General features: G+C 43.4%; 1 protein-coding gene across 5 annotated transcripts in view; it reads left to right on the forward strand.

Moving 5' to 3' along the window:
• PTPRF (protein tyrosine phosphatase receptor type F) overlaps positions 1 to 19232 on the forward strand; it is a 201061-nt gene that overhangs the window by 127769 nt on the left and 54060 nt on the right. For all 5 annotated transcript variants that reach the window (XM_078885304.1, XM_078885320.1, XM_078885308.1 and 2 more), the window contains exons 7-12: positions 2663 to 2680; positions 2912 to 3022; positions 5596 to 5607; positions 13476 to 13606; positions 14401 to 14539; positions 17880 to 18163. In XM_078885304.1, the coding sequence (XP_078741430.1) occupies positions 2663 to 2680; positions 2912 to 3022; positions 5596 to 5607; positions 13476 to 13606; positions 14401 to 14539; positions 17880 to 18163 (695 nt within the window). The remainder of the gene's footprint in view (positions 1 to 2662; positions 2681 to 2911; positions 3023 to 5595; positions 5608 to 13475; positions 13607 to 14400; positions 14540 to 17879; positions 18164 to 19232) is intronic.

The raw sequence follows: 19232 nt of genomic DNA on the forward strand, positions 1-19232 counted from the left end.
GCGCGTGCCCTGATTGTGCCCGGCGTAAGCCACCTAAACATCCTTATGTGCCGCCTATACAGTCTATTCAGGTGTCTCGGGTTAATGAATTGGTGGCACTGGACATTTTGGGACCCTTCCCACCATCTGCGAGGGGTAATAAATATTTGCTGGTTGGGGTCGAGTACCTCTCCCGTTGGCCGATGGCCTGGCCGTTGCCCGACCAATCGGCCGCGGCTATTACCGAGGCCTTTCTATTCGGGTACGTTATGGACAAGGGTGCGCCGGAGAGACTCCTCACGGACCAGGGCCGAAATTTTTCTTCTAAATTATTGGCGGAAGTGTGCGCGGCTCTTGGGACTAAGAAAGTACGGACATCCCCATACCATCCGCAAACGGATGGTATGGTCGAACGGCTGCATCGGACATTGTCTGCCATGCTGTGCCACACGGTGAGTGAACAACAATCAGATTGGGATCTGCACATCCCTGGGGTGCTTTCGGCGTACCGGATGATGCCTCATGCGGCTACAGGATATTCGCCGTTTTTCCTTATGTATGGTCGGGAAAACGTGCCGCCGATGGATGTGCAGTTGGGAACCGGTGTGAGGGGACCTGGTAAACCACTCCCAGATTACATTCGGGACACCGTTCGCCGGGTCACGGAGGCGCGGGAGGGTGCCCGCGTGGCTACGGCCAAAGCTCAGGCCCGGAACGAGCGGTATGCTCGACGTTCCAAGGTGGAGTGCCCCTGGAAGGTTGGGGACCTGGCCTGGCTCCATTGCCCGCAGGTGCGGCCAGGAACCTCTCCTAAATTGCATAAACCTTGGCAAGGGCCCGTCCGCCTCATCGAGGTTCCCAACCCGCAGTCGGCACGTGTTCGGATTGGATCTCGTCGCTGGTTTGTTCACACGTCGCGCTTGAAGCCATATGTTGCTCCCCTACCTGATGCGTCATCTCCTGATGTTGCCTTGCCAGGGTCTGTTGCTGCCGACTCTTCCTTGCCTGCGTCCGTTGATCTTGCAAGAGCGCCTGTCGTGCCTATTCCAGACAGACCGGCCGTGACACCGCAGGTGACGAGGGGCCCTGCTCGGGGGGTGCCTGCCAGGACTGCGGGAACTCCGAGCCCTGCAGCCCTTCCGACCCCGCTGCAAGCACAATCGCGGGACACCTCCGGGGCTGAGCCTTCGGGGACACGGGACGTTGGTGGGCCTCCAACAGCGACAGGAGGATTGCGGCCTGTCACTCTTAAAACCCCATCACGTTCCCGCTCTGCGGGAGGGCCGCCGACCGTCCGGGACGGGCCGGCGACCCGCACACGTTCTAAATCTCTTACGTTTCGTTGATTGTTATGTTGTGTTGTTGTTCTTACTGTTATAATTATTGCATGCTTCGTGTCCTTTAGTGTGTCAGGGTCGGTTTCGCCCGCATTACTGTTCGGAGTTTTGTTCAGCCGAGGTCGGCTGGGTTTTCTCTACGGGGGAGGGTGGTGTAATGCAGGCGTAAACGACCTTCCGGATGTGACGTCACGGGGGGGAGGAGTTACGTCACGTGGGAGAAGGGTTCGGGTCTTTAAGGGGAGAAACCGGAAGAGGAAGGGGGGTTGTTGGAGACTGGACTAGGGTGAGGCCACGCAGGGCGAAGGCTGGGAGGAGTGGCGAGATCGCCACACACACTCGGAGAGCGGATTGGCACCGTCGGCCAGCGGTGACCAACCCAGGGAGCAGCGGCGAGACTGCAGCGAGAGCAGCCAGCGAGGCTGCACGAAGAGGCAGCAGTGGGACTGTTCAGAGAGGGAGAGCAGTGGTGGAGCTGCAGCGAGGACAGCCGGAGAGGCTGCGCGAGGAGATCAGCAGCGAGGCTGCTAGAGGCTACGGGAGCGACACGAGGAGATCAGCAGCGAGGCTGCTAGAGGCTACGGGAGCGACAGCAGCGTCGGCACCGAGCGGAGGGTCTCAGAGGGAGAGAGCCGTGTGGGAAAAGTAGACGAACCCGAATAAAGGACACCAAGCCAGATACCGTGGTCGAGTCTTTTATTACACATTTGTAGCAAGACTTGTGAGAAATTGCCCTTCATTGTTTCGTAGGTTTAAAAAAGTTACTTGTTCTATGAAATCTCTTGCCACGTGCTCGTTCTCTTAACACACGGGGTTGCATTACTCTGCAATAATTCTGAATGAATGCTTTGTCCCAAACACACGAGATGTCAACAGCTCGATTGAACAGAAATTGTCAAAAAACAATAGTTAAAATATGAACTTTATAAATAATTACGTACTGTAGTTTTGTGGGAGTCATCAAGCAGAAGCCATTCTCCATCATCATGTGATGTTACTGCTGTTAGTGAGGGTTCTAAATGTCTTCATGTCGTGACAAAATGTCACCCACATAATAATTAGCATGTCCTAGGGATAAGGGAGGAAAATATTTTGAATGTCACATTAAACCGTCGCCTACGAGAATAAAATTAGTTCTGCTTGTTTAAAGTTATTGAGTTCTCACATGATACTCAATTCCTGTGTTAATTTTGTAAATTATCCACTTTGCCATGGTACATTAGCTTGTTGATACATGTTGCCTGTGAGTAAATTATGTAACCATTGTGTGGTTTTGTGTTTCCTCTCAACATATCTTCCCCATTCCCTTTTTCTCTCTCCTCTCCCTGCATCTCTGTCTCTCACAGGCAGTACTCCAATACGAGGTAAGGCTGATGTCACGATGCGTTCCCCATTTATATCTTCCTTGTCAATGGAAGGCCCGAAGATCGATTTTATTTTAAACTCGAAGTCAACTGGCACCTTTTGAGACTCGACTTCAGCAGACTGAGTCTTAAAATCAGCGTTGTTTTGGGACCTTTCTCATGTCATTATGATGATAATTACTGCATCGCAATCATCATTAACCTCTCATCTTGCCATCCCTGTAACTGCAGGGGCCCTTCAAATTGAGAACAGCCAGGATTCGGACCAAGGCAAATACGAGTGTGTGGCTACAAACAGTGTGGGTACACGCTTCTCTGCGCCAGCCAAGCTCTTCGTTAAAGGTACGAATGCTTAACCGAGTGAGAGGTCGATTGTGTCTGAGCCAGGACGACGCTGTCTCCTTACCCCATCGTGATGTTATTAAGCGTTTGGCTTAGTGATGTGAGGTCTCTAGGGCTTGCTTCGTTTGTCTGCCCAACCAAGCTTCCTCCTAGGTTTCATGGCCAAACTAGGAAACTGCCCTTGCTTTAGGCCTCAGCTCAGGCACTTTTTATTTTGTGCGGAGTTTGTGAAACATTAATAATTAAGGAAGATGCTATCCAAGGATCAAAAGGCTATTCCATTTTTGATATGTACCCAGGTTCTGTGTCCTGAACTGTCCAAGATGAGTTTAAAGCTATGTTAATGAGTATAAGGACTTTACAATTACGGTCAGGAGCATCATTTGATTGTGAAATCATGTCACGAGAGTGTTATGATGATGTGCTTGACCACAACTTGAAAGTCTTTTTTTCTCACGAATGAAGCTTCAAGCTAATTTTGGACAGCCTAGGACACACATTCAAGGTGTGTATCTACAATATTAGAGCCATTTGTTTGTTGGATTTTTCGTTAATCGTATGAGAGGATGTTGAGCTAATTTGTGAACAAATAAACTGTTAAGTTTTAACGCTGAAATTTTAAGCTGCTGATAAATCATAAATACATATTTTGTTAAGGTATAACCTGAGCTATGATCTGACTCGTTCATTATTGATTGGCCAGTTTCACTCATTTACCGTGGGTTATAATTAAAGGTTTCATATGTTGAAGAGGAATATTTTTACATATATAATAATTTGAGATTAATATCTTAATTATATTTAAAAATATTACCACTTTGAGCTCTAATTTGACACCTTGTCTTTCATTTTCATTAGGTATTTTATTATACAGTACAGTATTACAGTGACTTAGAGGTGCATATGAAACAGTGAATATGAAATTGTGTTTTTATTAAATGCAATAACATTTTATGCAACATATTTACAACATCATATTTTACCACGTGTTTTCCAATTATCTTGTGGCGCTGCGGTTGACTCGCGTGAATAAAGTTGCAAGATCAACCAACATCCGATGGGGGTTGACTTAGCATATTATGCCTCCAAAGGTCAACAAAATTAGTACGACCTTGTTGGAAGTCAACAATGGTTATCCTTGGGAAAGAATGGCCCACAACTTAGGAATGGCTGGCTCAGGTTGCACCGGTTGGACTTAACCTTGACTCGCTATTTTAAATCAATGTGTCATCTGCTGTAAAGTGGATGTTTAAAACCCTGTGACATTATTCGCGATAAACACAGGCCATTGCGAGCCACGGGTGACATCACAGCCCAGTTGTCAAATTTCCTTAAAAAATAACCACAGTGTCGTGGTCAATCTCAATCCGCTCTCACCTACTTAAACAAAGGGCACAAGTGGTGGTTCATTTAAATGTTACTTATAAAAGCGTGTTTATTTTTGCGAGCCACTCACTCCATACAAAGTCAGCACCATTGAGGCATCAGATGAAACCCTGGAGCCGAGTGTCTTTCTATGGCTGTGCTCAAAGGTTTCATATTAGCTGTGTTGGAGACACTGAGCTGGCAGCGTTGAGATCACGGATTTGGATCTCGGTCTCCACCCACCCGCGATAAAAGCAGGTCGTCATGTGTAGTGAGTTCAATATCGAATCCCATGAATCAATGACAGTACAAATTTAGAAAATAACACATTACAGATTGGTTTTCTCACTTATTTAGGCTGAGGCCAGCTCATATACATAAAATAATTGAGTATGGGTTTATTGACACACAGTGCACCACTCTTTTTCTGATCGCCATTTAGTGTTGGCTGAGAGAGGCCTTTTACAATATTGAAGTCGTGGCTTCTATTACAGTGGGGTCTGTGGCGTCATCTTCCAGGGCTGTTGCTTCACGTGAAGTTATCTTAAAGAGGCTCTGATGTCTGTTAGATAAATTGGCTTTGCCTAAACGTAACAAACCTCTCATGGAAGATGGAACCTAATAAACAAACAACTCTTATATTTGAGATACATACCTGAGTTTTGTGTTCCTAACTGACAGGAGCGTGAATTTTCGTGCAAAAAAACTATTTGAATGCTCTCGTGATGTCAATAAAGGGACGTATTGAAACACATGCGATTGACTTTCATTTTAAATTCGTTTTTCTCACAAACGAAGCTTGAAACTTGTCTCTGAGAACCCGGGACACACACCCTAGGTATGTATCTAAAAGATAAGAGCCGTTTATTGTCTTAATTGTATCTGTAAAGGAGGTCGTTGTGTCTTCACATGCATGGTGTCAGGATTCTACAGTATCTCGAGGCAGCCTTTAACTTCACGGATCCCCGTGTCATTTTCCGAATCGCGTTGTATCTTAATGCGTTTGAATGCCGGCATTTTTTACTCTCTATGTTTTCCCTCGATGTTGTTGTTTTCGACCCCTTTCCCTGACCTCCCCGAATGCTCCAATCCCTCCCTCTCCCCCTGCGTTCTCTGCATTTCCCTGGGTTTTTTTTCCTCCTCCCATTCCATGTCATTAAAACGCTAACCACAACACCACCACCACCTCTCCCCTCATCTCCCTTCAGGACTCCGAAAAGGTCAGTGTCTGTGTGTTTAGTGTAGTGCCTGGTTTCGTTTGGGTCCCCCCCCCCCCCCTCCTAAATGCATCATACGATCTTCTGGCCGAATTTCAGTCGGTGAACATATATTTTAAAAATTAGTTTTATTGATTGCACGAGGTCTCCGCGGGATCGCCGTTTAAATTTACAATTCCATCAAATAAAAAAAACTCTTGAAATACAAATATTAAATTCAATCAAATTTAATCAAGGATCGTTTTGATTGTCGGTCGTTTGACGGTGAATGTTGTTGCATGTGCATGCCTAAATATAAATCACAACCGCTTACGTATTGAGCAGACACATTACCGGTGTAATGACAAGGACAACAATGGCGGGTGTGTAAGTTACGCTGAATGCATGTGTTGGGATGTGCATGTGAGCGAGAATTTCCTCCGTACTTGGGCTATTTTTGTTAAAATCTCTATATGACACGGGGTAAGGTTCACATCGCTCCACTTCATCCATCTACTAATGCCACCTGCATAGTGTGAATATTCCTGTGTGCCTGTGGATATATTGTGGGTATGGGGAGCGTTGGCACAGTGGTTCGTGCACTATCACGAACCCGCCGACCTAGGTTCGATTCCCGGCCATGGATAATATCAGTGGCAAGCGTTATCTGAACCTGTCCTGGGCCTCCCCTAGGTCAACTGAGTATTTGCGGCAGTGTGTTAGAACTTGCAGCACTCACCCCTCCTGCCCCATTCTGGCCTTTAAAGGTGCTCGCAAACAGCGCTTGCTGCCTGTAAAGATGATTGTGGTTGTGTGTATGTATGAATCAGAGTTAAATTTAACGAACAAAACAGCTTGCAAAATCACTCTATTTCCTTATTGGAATTCAGCCAATTCATTGCACACCTAGTGAATATGAATGTTTATGCAGTATTCTGAGTCCTATATTCAGAAACCTTGTTGAATTTACAAACTTCATTAGAAATCTCCTGCATTGGAATGTGGGGCCAATTAGCATTTTGTGTTATGTGTTATGTAATGTGTATAGAAGGGTGATATATGAAGTGGGGACTTAACTGCTGTTCATAATGACTTTGGTGTGTTTTTTTAAGAAACAAAAACTACAAAGTGACTTTGCAAATTGTTTGAACATTGTTCATGTCACTACATACTTTCAGCAGCATACACCACAATCGCAGGTTCGGAGGTGGCTGGGTGGCTCAATGGGTCCCTAATGGATGTGATATAGACACTTAGCCAGCATCACTGAGATCCTGATTTTGAATCTGGGTTTAACCACCTATGATGAAACTGGGTTTTCAAGTGTAATTAGTTGATGATCTGAGCCTGTTTCGATTTAAAGCTTTCGTGACTGCAGGGATTCATCTTCTTGGTTCTTTCGGTAAAGTCACGTAGAAGGGAAATAATAAAATAATAAAAATAAAACGTAATAAAATTATTCTCAAATAATTTGTGAGAATTATTTTATTATGTAACATTTTTATTATTTTATTATTTCCCTTCTACGTGACTTTACCGAAAGAACCAAGAAGATCTGAGCCTGGCTAAAGTATGACTGCCAAGTGACCAACACCCTTTGCTGGGAATTAAAAATCTGTATTCCTATTGTAGATTTGTAATTATTTGAACTGAAATGTCTTGGCAGTCCTCTGACTTGAGTTGATGTTAAAAACATATTTCAGCAAATTTCCAAATAGAAATTTCCAAATGGAAATGTTATAGTCGCATTACAATACAATGCCAATAGTGCACTCGAAATATAATTTAGAGAATTTGAATACAGACGGTCACCATTATTACGATACAATGAGTTCCTGGAAACCCGTAGAAACAGTAAAAGCATCATGTTCCTTTGCGTTTTAATTTCATCAGCCATATTTAAGAGGGTTTAAGAGGTAAAAATGCACAAAAACACTTGAGAATAACAAAAAGCTCCACGCCAAGTCACATAGAAAGCAGACTGACTTTGTTCAAATTGTGTTCAGAGTCATGTCGGAAGATGCGTCGTGAATCAAATTTCTGCGTCGCAAATCGATCCATGGTGGCATATTAATGTCATAAATGTGGATCGTAGTAAATCGGACCTTCATAAACCAGAGACTGCCTATTTCGAAAAGAAAACACCTTCCCCCCTCCTTATTTCATCACTTTCGCATCATGATCATCATCCCAACACACGGTTCTGACGTAGGGGGAAGTGGAGTTGTTTTATAAAAAAATAATCTAATTAAAAATTTCCGACCGTCGTTTGCCCGTCCGAACAACTGCACGTGTCTCGTCTGTTGTGCATGTGTCGGTAATGCATGTGTTGTTTGTAATCTGAGCATGTGTTGTAAGTGCAAGCTTGCTGTTGCCTATGACTTTACTGCATGCCCTATCCGTATACAAATCAAAATAATACAATATTAGGAGGTTTGTGGACAAGCATTCCGAGGTTTACTTTACTTACCGTAAATATGTGAACATGAAGAGTAGAAATTACCCTAAATCAGTGCAATGGCATTCAAGGTGTTGTTACTTTTTTTCTACATTCAAGTGCTTGGAGGAACTGATCCCCACTATATAGGGATGTGGAATTTTTTTACCATTGGCCCATGGCCACCAGTGGAGATGGCTGCTGCCCTTTGCTGACTGGAGCAGGGAGACGCTTGGACTTTATACACAGGACAAAATGACACGAAAATACAGCAGATTACATTTATTGTGAATTGTGCTCAACATAGGTCTCGTCATACTGAACTATTATAAGACTGCCATCGCAGACTTCCCGTTGCTCATTTCTTCACTCTTGTCTTCTTCCCCCACTTATTTGACCAACATCTGCTGCTGACATGCGGGGGACCCATACCACCATCCCAATTCTCAATGCGTAGTGTGAACTGGACATGAAAACATTTAGGCCTCATTCTATGGTGTCAAATAGGCATAAAAACTCACAGAACCAATACATACTTTTGACATTTTCTAAGTGAGTACATGTAGAGCCTGCTGGGTTTGTGAGTAAACACTTTTTGGGTGGTGGTATCAATGTTGCTGGGTTTTTTAATTCCTGTGTGAGCCATTTGCTGATTTGTCATTGGAATGGCCCAATACTCTGTTTCCTCTGTGCTTTATTTGTCAATATGTTGTTACTTTAGTGTAATGGGGGATTTTTGCTGTTTAGTCATTTGGAGACAACATTTATACGTTGAATGGAGAACTCTAAAAGCAGTGGGGTACCATGCCCTTTCAAGGGAACATTTTTTGTGTGAAGGAACAGATGGCACTTGCAATAACTGCAGAGCAATACTTACCACCACTGTACAGCCCTCTTATTCTATGACACTATGCTCGTGTGCATTGTTCGGCTCCGATTAGCACGGTTGGCTACGTAGGGTGCGACAAAGGTTCAACATACACGTAAAAATGAATGGCATACAGTAAACACATTTACAGTACACATTAAATAAGCATGAATAATTATTAATAATTATTATTGCTTATTTAATAATTGTTAATGCTGATTTAATAATTATAAATAATTATTAGTGAGTGACAAATTATCGACAGTTCACAGTTGTCATTATTAGGTTTGCAGTGGTGGGAAAGGGCCTAATTAATAGTACCTGGGAACACAGTCGACTGTGAGCAATATTAAGAAGGGGCTAATGCATAATTCAGTGTGGATAACAAAGGGGGCATTTGGACAAGTTGTGCAATTTCTCTGTACTCTTCCTTTTCAGTTAACAATCTGAACTTTTTGGTTTGTTCAAACTTAAGGCCTAAATACATAATGAGTTCCCACGGGAAACAAGTGCAGTACACAACATTCTATGGAAGGGGAGTGAAACTCCGTGTTATGTACTGTAGTGTCATCATAAACTACAATAATTATCTAAAATTATGTTTCAGTCATCCGTTACGTTTCCGGCAAGAATGCAGGTGTTAAGATGTTCAAACACCAAATAGACACCTATTATAAGGCATCTAGTCTGCATTAACCACACTTCTTGTGGGGGAAAGTGCAAACAAATATAGTACTTTGATAATAATATATGCACTGTCCTTGAAACTGATTGGCCTTCACCAGAATTCGTCTCTTTTATGGCTTTGTCTCACCAGTGTGAGACCAAAGGCTGCCAAAACGCGAAACAGTTCAAGGATAATGCGAACACCAAAGCATTAATAACTCATGTTAAGCGGTTATCATACAATATCTTGATACTGACAAAAGGAGCTCATAGATAAATCCATTACACATGAAAGATGTTTATGTGATACAACGCATAGTACACCATTGTTTAAAATCAAAGCACATTGTTCCTATTTGTGGATTTTTTTTTCCCTTTGGCATCAAGAGCACAGGTTGGCGATTGTTTTTTTGCTGCTTGCTGTATGACCCTTTGCTCACAATAATCCTTCTGCGGTCAATAGAATGATTAGCACCGTTTTTTGGCAAGTCAGCAGTATTTTGTCTTATTTATAGACTGGTCCCTGCCACGGGCATGCGGTATGACTACCCTCTAGCTCGTGGCCACCAGCATAGATGAACACCGCCCATGGATTATTTGAGGAGGGCAGACACTTTGACTTGATTTTAAATGATCACATTAATAGGAATGCGATTCTGATATCACACAGCGTTTTATTAACGTATTTATATTGCACACAAATAACATACATAAAGTTTTCCATTTACCATAATACTAATTGGCACTGTAAGATACACCCTTAAAGGATACTTTTGACAGATAGCACATAGCTAAATAATCATTCACTCATTAGCACTGCCAAATATAGTGTATGTTAATTGTGTATTTGTACTTGTGTAATATAGATATGTGTTCATATTCAGCATGTAAATGCCATGACTGTGAAGTCAACAGTGGTTCTATTAGAGGGACTGACCCCTGCCTTAGGAACGTCAAATTGTTACTGCTGATTCAGGGTCGACAATGTAGATGAGTGCTGGGCCCACAACTCGTTTGAGCAGGAAACAATTGACTTTCTGACTGTTTACAATTACGTACGTGATTATAATATGTGCTTGCATGTATTCAGGTCACTATCATTGAGTTTCCAATTCCATGTTTTGCTCGAAGAGGTGTTGTTTATTATATTAAAGCCTTTATCCCACTCAAGAGCAGCACATCATCTTACATGTCATTAAGTTATTTACTTGCTTATGTCTTTAGGATGCAGTGAAAAAGAAGAACAGATTTATCTTTAATATATATTTTTCTAAGCGGAGTAATTTCTCCTACCTCTAATTGGAAACCAATTAAGTGATTGCCTGTGTATCACAATGTGGTCCACATGTATGTATGTGTGCGTGCACACATACATACATATTGATATGCACTTATTGAAGTGTATACGGCATAGCATTGTGATGTGCGTGCACACTGATGTGTGCATTTGATGCATATGCACGCTGCTATGCATCAACAGGGAGATCTGTGTGCACTGAATCACATGCAAGAGAGCGCACGTGTGTATGCACATGTGCATTATTAAAAGAAGACACTGCTAGCCTGACCACGTTATGTCTTGATTGAGACTCGGCTCCAGAAAAACGCACATCGGGATTGGAATCTTCATTGAAATTCAGCTGCAGGAAACCGGGTCTTAGGATGAGATTCAATGAAGGCTCCAGATTCTATCAACACTCTAATCCTGAAACCCAGTCTCCCAGAGCCACATCTCAATCAAGACTCTTGGTCACAGAAAAGTGGCTTGGTTTTTCCACTGCCTTCAGTTAATTTGTTCGCATGCACGTGAATGCGAACACATGTGTTTGTGATTGTGTGACTTAATTACTTTGCTTTGAATGCAGGTTCCCGCACACACAAACACACAGTTGGGTGTCTCCCAGTGTCTGTCTATGTATGTGTGTGAATGTGCCCGGAGTTCGATTCCCGCTCATGACCAACACCGGTGATAATTTGATTAACTGGTTCTAGGCTTCACCCTAGATCGACTCAGCCTAAAATGTGTATCTGGTGCGGTGTGTAAATGTCTTGCCACTCGTGAGACAGAGGCAAATGGGCGTGGAACTGGCCAGCCACCTCCCTCGTGTGCCGTGTCGGCCTGCATCGGTGCTCGCTAACAGCACTTGCCCAAACAGTATTTTAAGGCTATACAGGTGATCTTCATCTTTGATGTAATGGCTAGCGCAATGCGCTACAAATCTAGTGACTTGAGTCTAATTCCCGGCCATGAATAACGTCACTGGCAAGGGGTGTCTGAACCTCAGCCTTAAATAAGTTCTTGATGCAATGTATTAACACTGAAAGCGACCAGTTGTGGTGCTGGCCACACCACCAAAAGTCTTAACAGGTGCTCACGAACACCATTTGTCCCAAGGTTCTATAAGTCTAAATGGAAACGCTTTGTCTGTTTTGTACATGTTTGTGTGTGTCTATGCTTGCGCCTATTGTGTGTGCCTGTTTCTGTACGCGTGTACGTTTGTGTGTGCGTGCCTGTGTGAGTTTATGTGTGTGCGTATGTGTGTGGGAGCATGTTAATGAAACATATTAGGGTTATGCACATTGATGTCGTATGTGTCATATCCGCATAAAATTGCATGTGCATGCATTTGCTAATGTTTTACTAATAAGTGTCAATGCGAATGCACGCGTAAATGTATTTGAATGCATTGGGTTAACGTGTGCATATTAAAATATGTGCTTATATAGTATTCATATTTGTGCATGCTTTGTGTGTGTGCATTTGCATCTACATTTTAATATGCTTGCTCCTGCATATGTGTGTGTGGATGTATGAGAGCCTCCGTGTTTGTGCTTGTGTGCATGCTTGTGCATTAATCTGTGTGTAAGTATGCATTGTTTGAGTGTGCTTGCATACATATGAATACAAAATTGGGAATTTTCTTCAACCCATTCTGTTCCTGGCCCCATGTGTCTTATATGTGTGTGTGTATTGCAACAGTCAAACTCTGGGGTAAACGGGAGAACAGGTACCTGGTTCCTAATATCCATGGTTCCAACTGGGCATTGACTTTGACTTTAATCGAGGGGCCGTGGATTTCTCCGGATAATTGTAAGAATTTGCCGAATGATTCCACTTATTTATGGTCTAGATCCCGGATAATTAGAAGGATTTTGCCAAATAACTCGATTTATCCGTGATCCCGAGTGGATATTTGGAAGAGCCCTGCCCACCTGTGACATGCGACGACAAAACCGAACCAGATGTGGCGCGGCAGCAGGCAAGGCCGTGGGGAGCCTCGAGGTCGTTCTGTGACGAAGGTTTATGTCGCAGGACGAGGTCGCGATCATCAGATGCTTGCCCCTCAGGCACCAGTCCGACGCAGTCTCTGCTAACAGGATGGCAAGCGGGCTCCCCTTCTCATACCCATCCATCGAAAGCATCTGCCCACCTGCAGCAGCACTTGCATTGCATGCAGGGCTTGGATGTTTGGATGGCCAGATATTTGGAATAGAGAATCGGGTTTTGCCAACCACGGATATGCAAATTTGCGGATAATTGGGTAACGGTTAAACAGTTTGCTGGTATCTGTACACTGTTGTTTGTTAAGTATGTACCCGTTGTATCCTATATGTGTGTGCCTATGTGTTTGTCTCACAAATGTAAGTGTGTGTATGTCTCCCATGCCTGTATGTGTTCGTCTCGTGTTTGTGTCTCCTGTACGTGCATGGATACAACCCTGCCTTCTCTCTTGTGTTATGTGTTTTCTGTACATGTGTGTGCCCTGTATGTGTATTAGTTTGTGCATATCCAGCATGTGTGTGCCCATGTGTGTGTGCCCCGGTATGTGCATGCATATGTCTCCTGTTTGTGCATGTACGTCTCTTGTATGTAGACATGTGTGCCATGCACCCACAGTGTTCTGTGCATCTGTCGTGCAGTGCGAACCATCCCCCCTCGCTTCACCATCGTCCCAACCAACCAGGAGGTGGTGCCTGGCGGTAGCATCAACATCACCTGTGTGGCCATGGGCTCCCCCATGCCCTTCGTCAAGTGGATGCTTGGCACGCAGGTGAGGCAGCCCGGGTCTCACGATACTTGACTCCAGGAGACTGGGTTTTGAAATCGGTCTCAGATCGAGGAGACTGGGTTTTGTGATCAGAGTCTTGTGTACACTGTCTATATTTTTATGAATGAAATAACAGGTTAGTTAAAAACAATAGTGCCCTTTAGCTTAAACGTCAGGATCTTTTATTTACTAGAAGTTCACTACAACAGCATATTGATAACCTACGTTTGTAAATGTGTAACTATATTTAAATGTGTTGCATTATGTGTCAGACAACGGCTTAATAACCTTGATGTATACAAATAATGTTGCAAATTTCACATTGCCATACAAAATCAGAATGATGCATAAATTAATTGATTAACATTGATTCCCAAGCTCAAGTAAGAATAAGTGTATTTTTATTTAAATGATTATATGTTATAATGGGTTCACATGGAACTCTGCAGTTACTCGGGGTTGCTACATTTATCATAGTTTCAAATAAATTGTTGGTTCTTGAAGCAGCTCAGGACCCTGAATCGCGGCAGTTTGTCTAATCACAGAAAGAAGTTTGGTCATTAAACCCCTGGTTGTGGACGCGGTTGTGGACGCGATTGTGGATATAGTCGTGGTCACATGGAATTCGTTTTCAAGTTGGTAGGTAAGCAGCCACGAGTTGGTAGGTAAGCAGCCCATGAAGCCAATTTTTGGGGTGGGTAGAGCAAAACGTATCTTGTCTCCTTTCAAAAATATGTGGTGAGAGGGCAAATCACTCCCATTGTATGTTTCCCAAACTTCTGCCCGACTTGCCGCAGGCTCTGACCCCAGCCGACGAGATGCCTATCGGACTGAACATGCTGCAGCTCACGGACGTGAGAAGCAGCAACAACTACACGTGTGTGGCCATGTCCTCGCTGGGAGTCATCGAGGCCGTGGTGCAGGTGGCCGTGAAGGGTGAGGATACACAGCAGTAGCAGCAGTAGTAGCAGTCGTAGTAGTAGCAGCAGCAGCAGCAAGCTGCAGCAGTAGTAGTAGCAGTCGTAGCAGCAGTAGTAGTAGCAGTAGTAGCAGCAGTAGCAGCAGCAGCAGTAGCAGCAGCAGCATTAGTAGCAGTAGTAGCAGCAGTAGCAGCAGCAGTAGCAGCAGCAGTAGTAGCAGCAGCAGCAGCAATGCTGAAGCATCCCCATAGCGAATTGTAGATGAGTCATGCTGAACAATATTTAAGCATGAAGCGGCATGAAACATGTACACATTCAGAGACCTGTTTTCCTAAAAAGACAGCTCAATGCATTACATATTTATTACATGCACATACTATACACACTACATAACGCATAATACTCTTAACGTACACGAACCAAGTGCATTGTGTCTCTTGGGGTGCCATGTGCCGAGATGTTATCTCCTTTTGATTGCTGTGTCGGTTTGATCCTGACGCTGACGATGCCTATTGTATATTTGGAGTTTGCATGGTCTCTCCACCTGGTGGTCCTTCGATTTTGCCTTCCACATTTAAAACATGCATTTAAATTTCGATTTAAAGCTTTCGTGACTGCAGGGATTCATCTTCTTGGTTGTTTCGGTAAAGTCACGTAGAAGGGAAATAATAAAATAATAAAAATAAAACATAATAAAATTATTCTCACGACGTTTCGGCCACAACGCAAGCAGCCGTCCTCATTCAGACGCTGTCTCCCCGACAGACCTGGTCTTCACCTGAGGACGGCTGCTTGCGTTGTGGCTGAAACGTCGTGAGAATTATTTTATTATGTTTTATTTGTATTATTTTATTATTTCCCTTCTACGTGACTTTACCGAAAGAACCAAGAAGATGAAACATGCATTTATATTATTTGGCTGCTACTAAGAATTCCCACGCATGATAATCCACTTCGATGAGTTAGCGTGTGAGGCCAGGTCACTTCTGAAGAAGAGCTAATAGCCCAGTGGGCTTTACTTGGTAAATCAAATTGTTTAGTTTGTCATATCTGTCCTTTGTACTCTCCCATTCATATTGTTTGTATATTTGGCATTTCTCAATTGTTCTAGTCTCATTTATATTTTCATCTGTCCGTCTGAGGACATATCACATTCTACATGTTGCTGTTTGTTCTGCCTTCTACCTTCTCGTGTGCACTGTTTCATCTTTACTTTGTCACATCTTTGCTGTCTCAAGGAGAAATGTGCACGAATTGGAAACTATTCTCACACACACTTGAATGCCTCAATTTGTCAGCATTTATATCGATTTCAGTCAATCAATTGTGACTTATCTGATGGTTACGGAATATGGTATATTGTTAAGGATATCTTATAGGATACTTATTGAATTCATATTCTATGCTTTGATTGGTGTAGACCTACTGGCGGTGTCAGAGCCTTCTACATTAACATTAGCTGCCCCGCCCATCTCTAAACCTTTATAAGCAGCTTGCCCTCAGAGGCTAACCTCCCTGTTCCTGAGGACGACCGCTTGTGTTGCAATCGAAACGTCGTGATATTTTTCTAAATTTTTATTCACTTTTAATTTTAATAATTTTATTATTCTTTTTTTTCTATCTACGTGACTTTACCGAAAGAACTATAGAATATGAATTCCTTGGCAGTCAAATGACTTCTTGAATTGGCTGGGAAAATATTTGCTTGTCTAAGGACACTTCACACTCATTCTTGAAAATGACAAAACCCCTGAACAAACTGTGACAAAATGCACCACCTCGAATAAAGGAACGTTATGCTGCGCTGCAGCCTCATTTGCGCACCAGTGTAGAATGCGTGCACGCATGCACCTGACGCCTCGCCATTAGCATGTGCATTTGCCTGTTTCTTTGAGCACAGCTCTTGGTCGATTCGAATCCCTGAACAGATTGTTCGCTCCCTTAATTGACTGCCTTGCTAACTTATTCTGTCACTTACAGACCCTCCTCTGAATAACACGAGCAGATATACCCTTTCCCGCATACACTGGATGGGTTTAGGTGTACCGCAGAATTTTTTTTACTAATAATTAATAATTGCAACCCCCGAAGCTTATAGTGAAACAGCGTGCAAAGCAATTCGACTCGTTGATGGCTGCGTCTCCCCACCGCGTAATATCACGTTCCAGGCAGTCCCAGTCCTGTATTGTAACCCTCACTCCGCCCCTGCTCCACCACCCGTTTAGACCAAATTTATTATATTGCTTGTCATTTGAAAGTTATGTATGCCTTTATCACACACTATTTGTGTTTTAATATAATAGGAAATGTTGAATACTCGACAAAAATTGCAATCTGTAATTTGGTACCTTTGTCTTCATGGAATTAGCTTGGTATTTCAAAGACACACTGTGCAAATGATAATGATTTGCATTTATAGGTTTATATGCCTCAGCAACTCAAAGCACCTTGCATCACATATCCTCTTAATTATTCCAATGGCACGCTGTATTTTGTTTTTTAGCCTAGAGGACTCCCTAATGGCAGCTGTCCCTGTGCCGTTCAAGGTGAACGCAGCACCAGCCTGCGAGTGACCATGAGTCTCCAATGACACGGGGTGATGTTGCAATGTGGTCTTCGTCAGCATCGTCATCATCACGACCCATGGGCAGATAGCCTGTAGGTGTGCACTGCACATGTCGTCATTTGTTTCCACTTTCCTCTGCCCTGTGCCAGTATGCTCAAGTAGTGCACATTTTTCTGGCACCGATCTCTTACGTCACCAAGCCATTTTCTGTTCGGCTTTACTCTGTTTCCTGTTTTCCTTCCATTTTCCCGACCCTGACACCTGTATATTTGGAGTTTGCATGTCTCGCTCCCCATGGTCACGTGGATTTTTTTCTCTGGGTCCTCTGTGGTTTTTCCCTCTCACATTTAGAAACATACGTTTAGACTACTCAGATAATTTTGCTGCTATAAATGTCCAAATGATAAGCCACTTTGTTGAGCGATCATTTGTGGCCAGGTTGCTTTTGAAAAATAAGTTAATACCTCAGTGGGCTTTGTCTGGTAGATGAAGATGGTTGACTTTTCTTGTACTTTTCACTCCGATTGTGTTTTTTTATTGGTTGTGATTGTAATGTTCTCACCCACCCCGACTGGACATCTCTGAAAATATCTTTATAGCTCAGTGAATTCTTTAGCAATATAAATACATATTTTTAAATATATATTGTGATTTTCATTTCCTGTTGTTCATCCTACACACGTGTCCAAATAGTGCCAGTTTCCTTTTCATCGCTGTCTATGGTTTTCACAATGCAGTAATTTCTCATTTGCTAACCTCGAACGTAATTCGTTAACTCCACAATGCGCAGCCTTACCACGGCCTCCCGGGACTCCCCTCGTCACGGAGACCACGGCCACGAGTATCACCCTCACGTGGGACTCGGGCAATGTTGAGCCCGTGCTGCACTACGTGCTGCTACTGAAGGCCCGGCCCGGCCACAGCAACAACAACAACAATGACAATGCCAACAACGACAACAGCAATGAGGAGAAGGAGGATGAGGAGGAATTTAGCAACAGCAGCGGAGGAGGAGGTGGTGGCGGCGCTCCCTCCATGCAGGAGATTGGACCGGTGACCACTACGCGATACACGGTGAGGAGCCGCTTCATCCGGTGCCAGCATTCTCTGCCCCTTCCGCCAACCTCCCTCTGTTTGCATGCCCTCAGGCTGGGCAATCACAGACAGAATCGTGTGTTTGGTGATTCCCAGCAGCTGTCTTCAAGCTATGTGGAATGTATTAATATATATTGAGGATGCCAGAACAACTTCCATTTTGTGGTTCTCTGTTAAACGTATTTAATAAAAAGGCGTTTGACCTAGAGGAGGCAATTCTGTAGTAAACGTGGCACGTTGAAGACAAGCGTGGCAGCACACACGTGCAACTTTCTGTTTTAATGATCATTTTACGGAGGTTTTGAATTACTTCATGAAACATTTCACTTTGTACATGCATCTGCGGTTAGATTAGCTGGCACACATTATGTTACTTAATATTTTTTTTATTCTTGATTTTTTTACGGCTATAATGGTTTACCAGTCCTGTGAAATATATTTTTTGGCACTCCTAAGACGTATAACAGTTTATTGGCACTTGATTAATAAAAACTGATGGTGATGATGCCGTCAAGGAAGGAGCAACCCATAAAACGAACAGCCTTTTTTCTTGTAGCAATAAAGCACAGTGTAATACAGGGCATTATTTCTTAATGCTACAATGCAGCAGGATGTAGTTTGATGCAATGCAATGTAAACGAAGATGCAACCCAAAAAGCAAACAGCTCTTGTAGCTACACACTCGGGATGTGTGTCCTAGACTGTCCAAATGTCAAGCATTGTTAATAATATATGCATCAAAGTCACTTTCTTGCCGCTCTATTGACATCGTTGAAGCGAGACATCTTCTTCGAGCTCTTTGCCTAAGGGCAACTTCTTAGCTCAGGTTTTCTCCATCCTCTCCGATCTTGCACTTTCCTCCTCATTTCTTCACATCGCCTTTCAGCCTTCAATTTGTCGAGCAGCGCCTTCCTTGTTTTACCTCCCGGGATTTTTTCTAACATCCTTAAGCAAGCTTTCCTCCAAAAATATCCACGGTCCAGACATATTACCTTTTTTTGAATCGTCCTGGTGAATCAAAATCTTTATTCAGACTGGAGGAGTCCGA

Source organism: Lampetra fluviatilis, chromosome 3, assembly GCF_964198595.1.
Source record: "Lampetra fluviatilis chromosome 3, kcLamFluv1.1, whole genome shotgun sequence".
NCBI lineage: Eukaryota > Metazoa > Chordata > Hyperoartia > Petromyzontiformes > Petromyzontidae > Lampetra > Lampetra fluviatilis.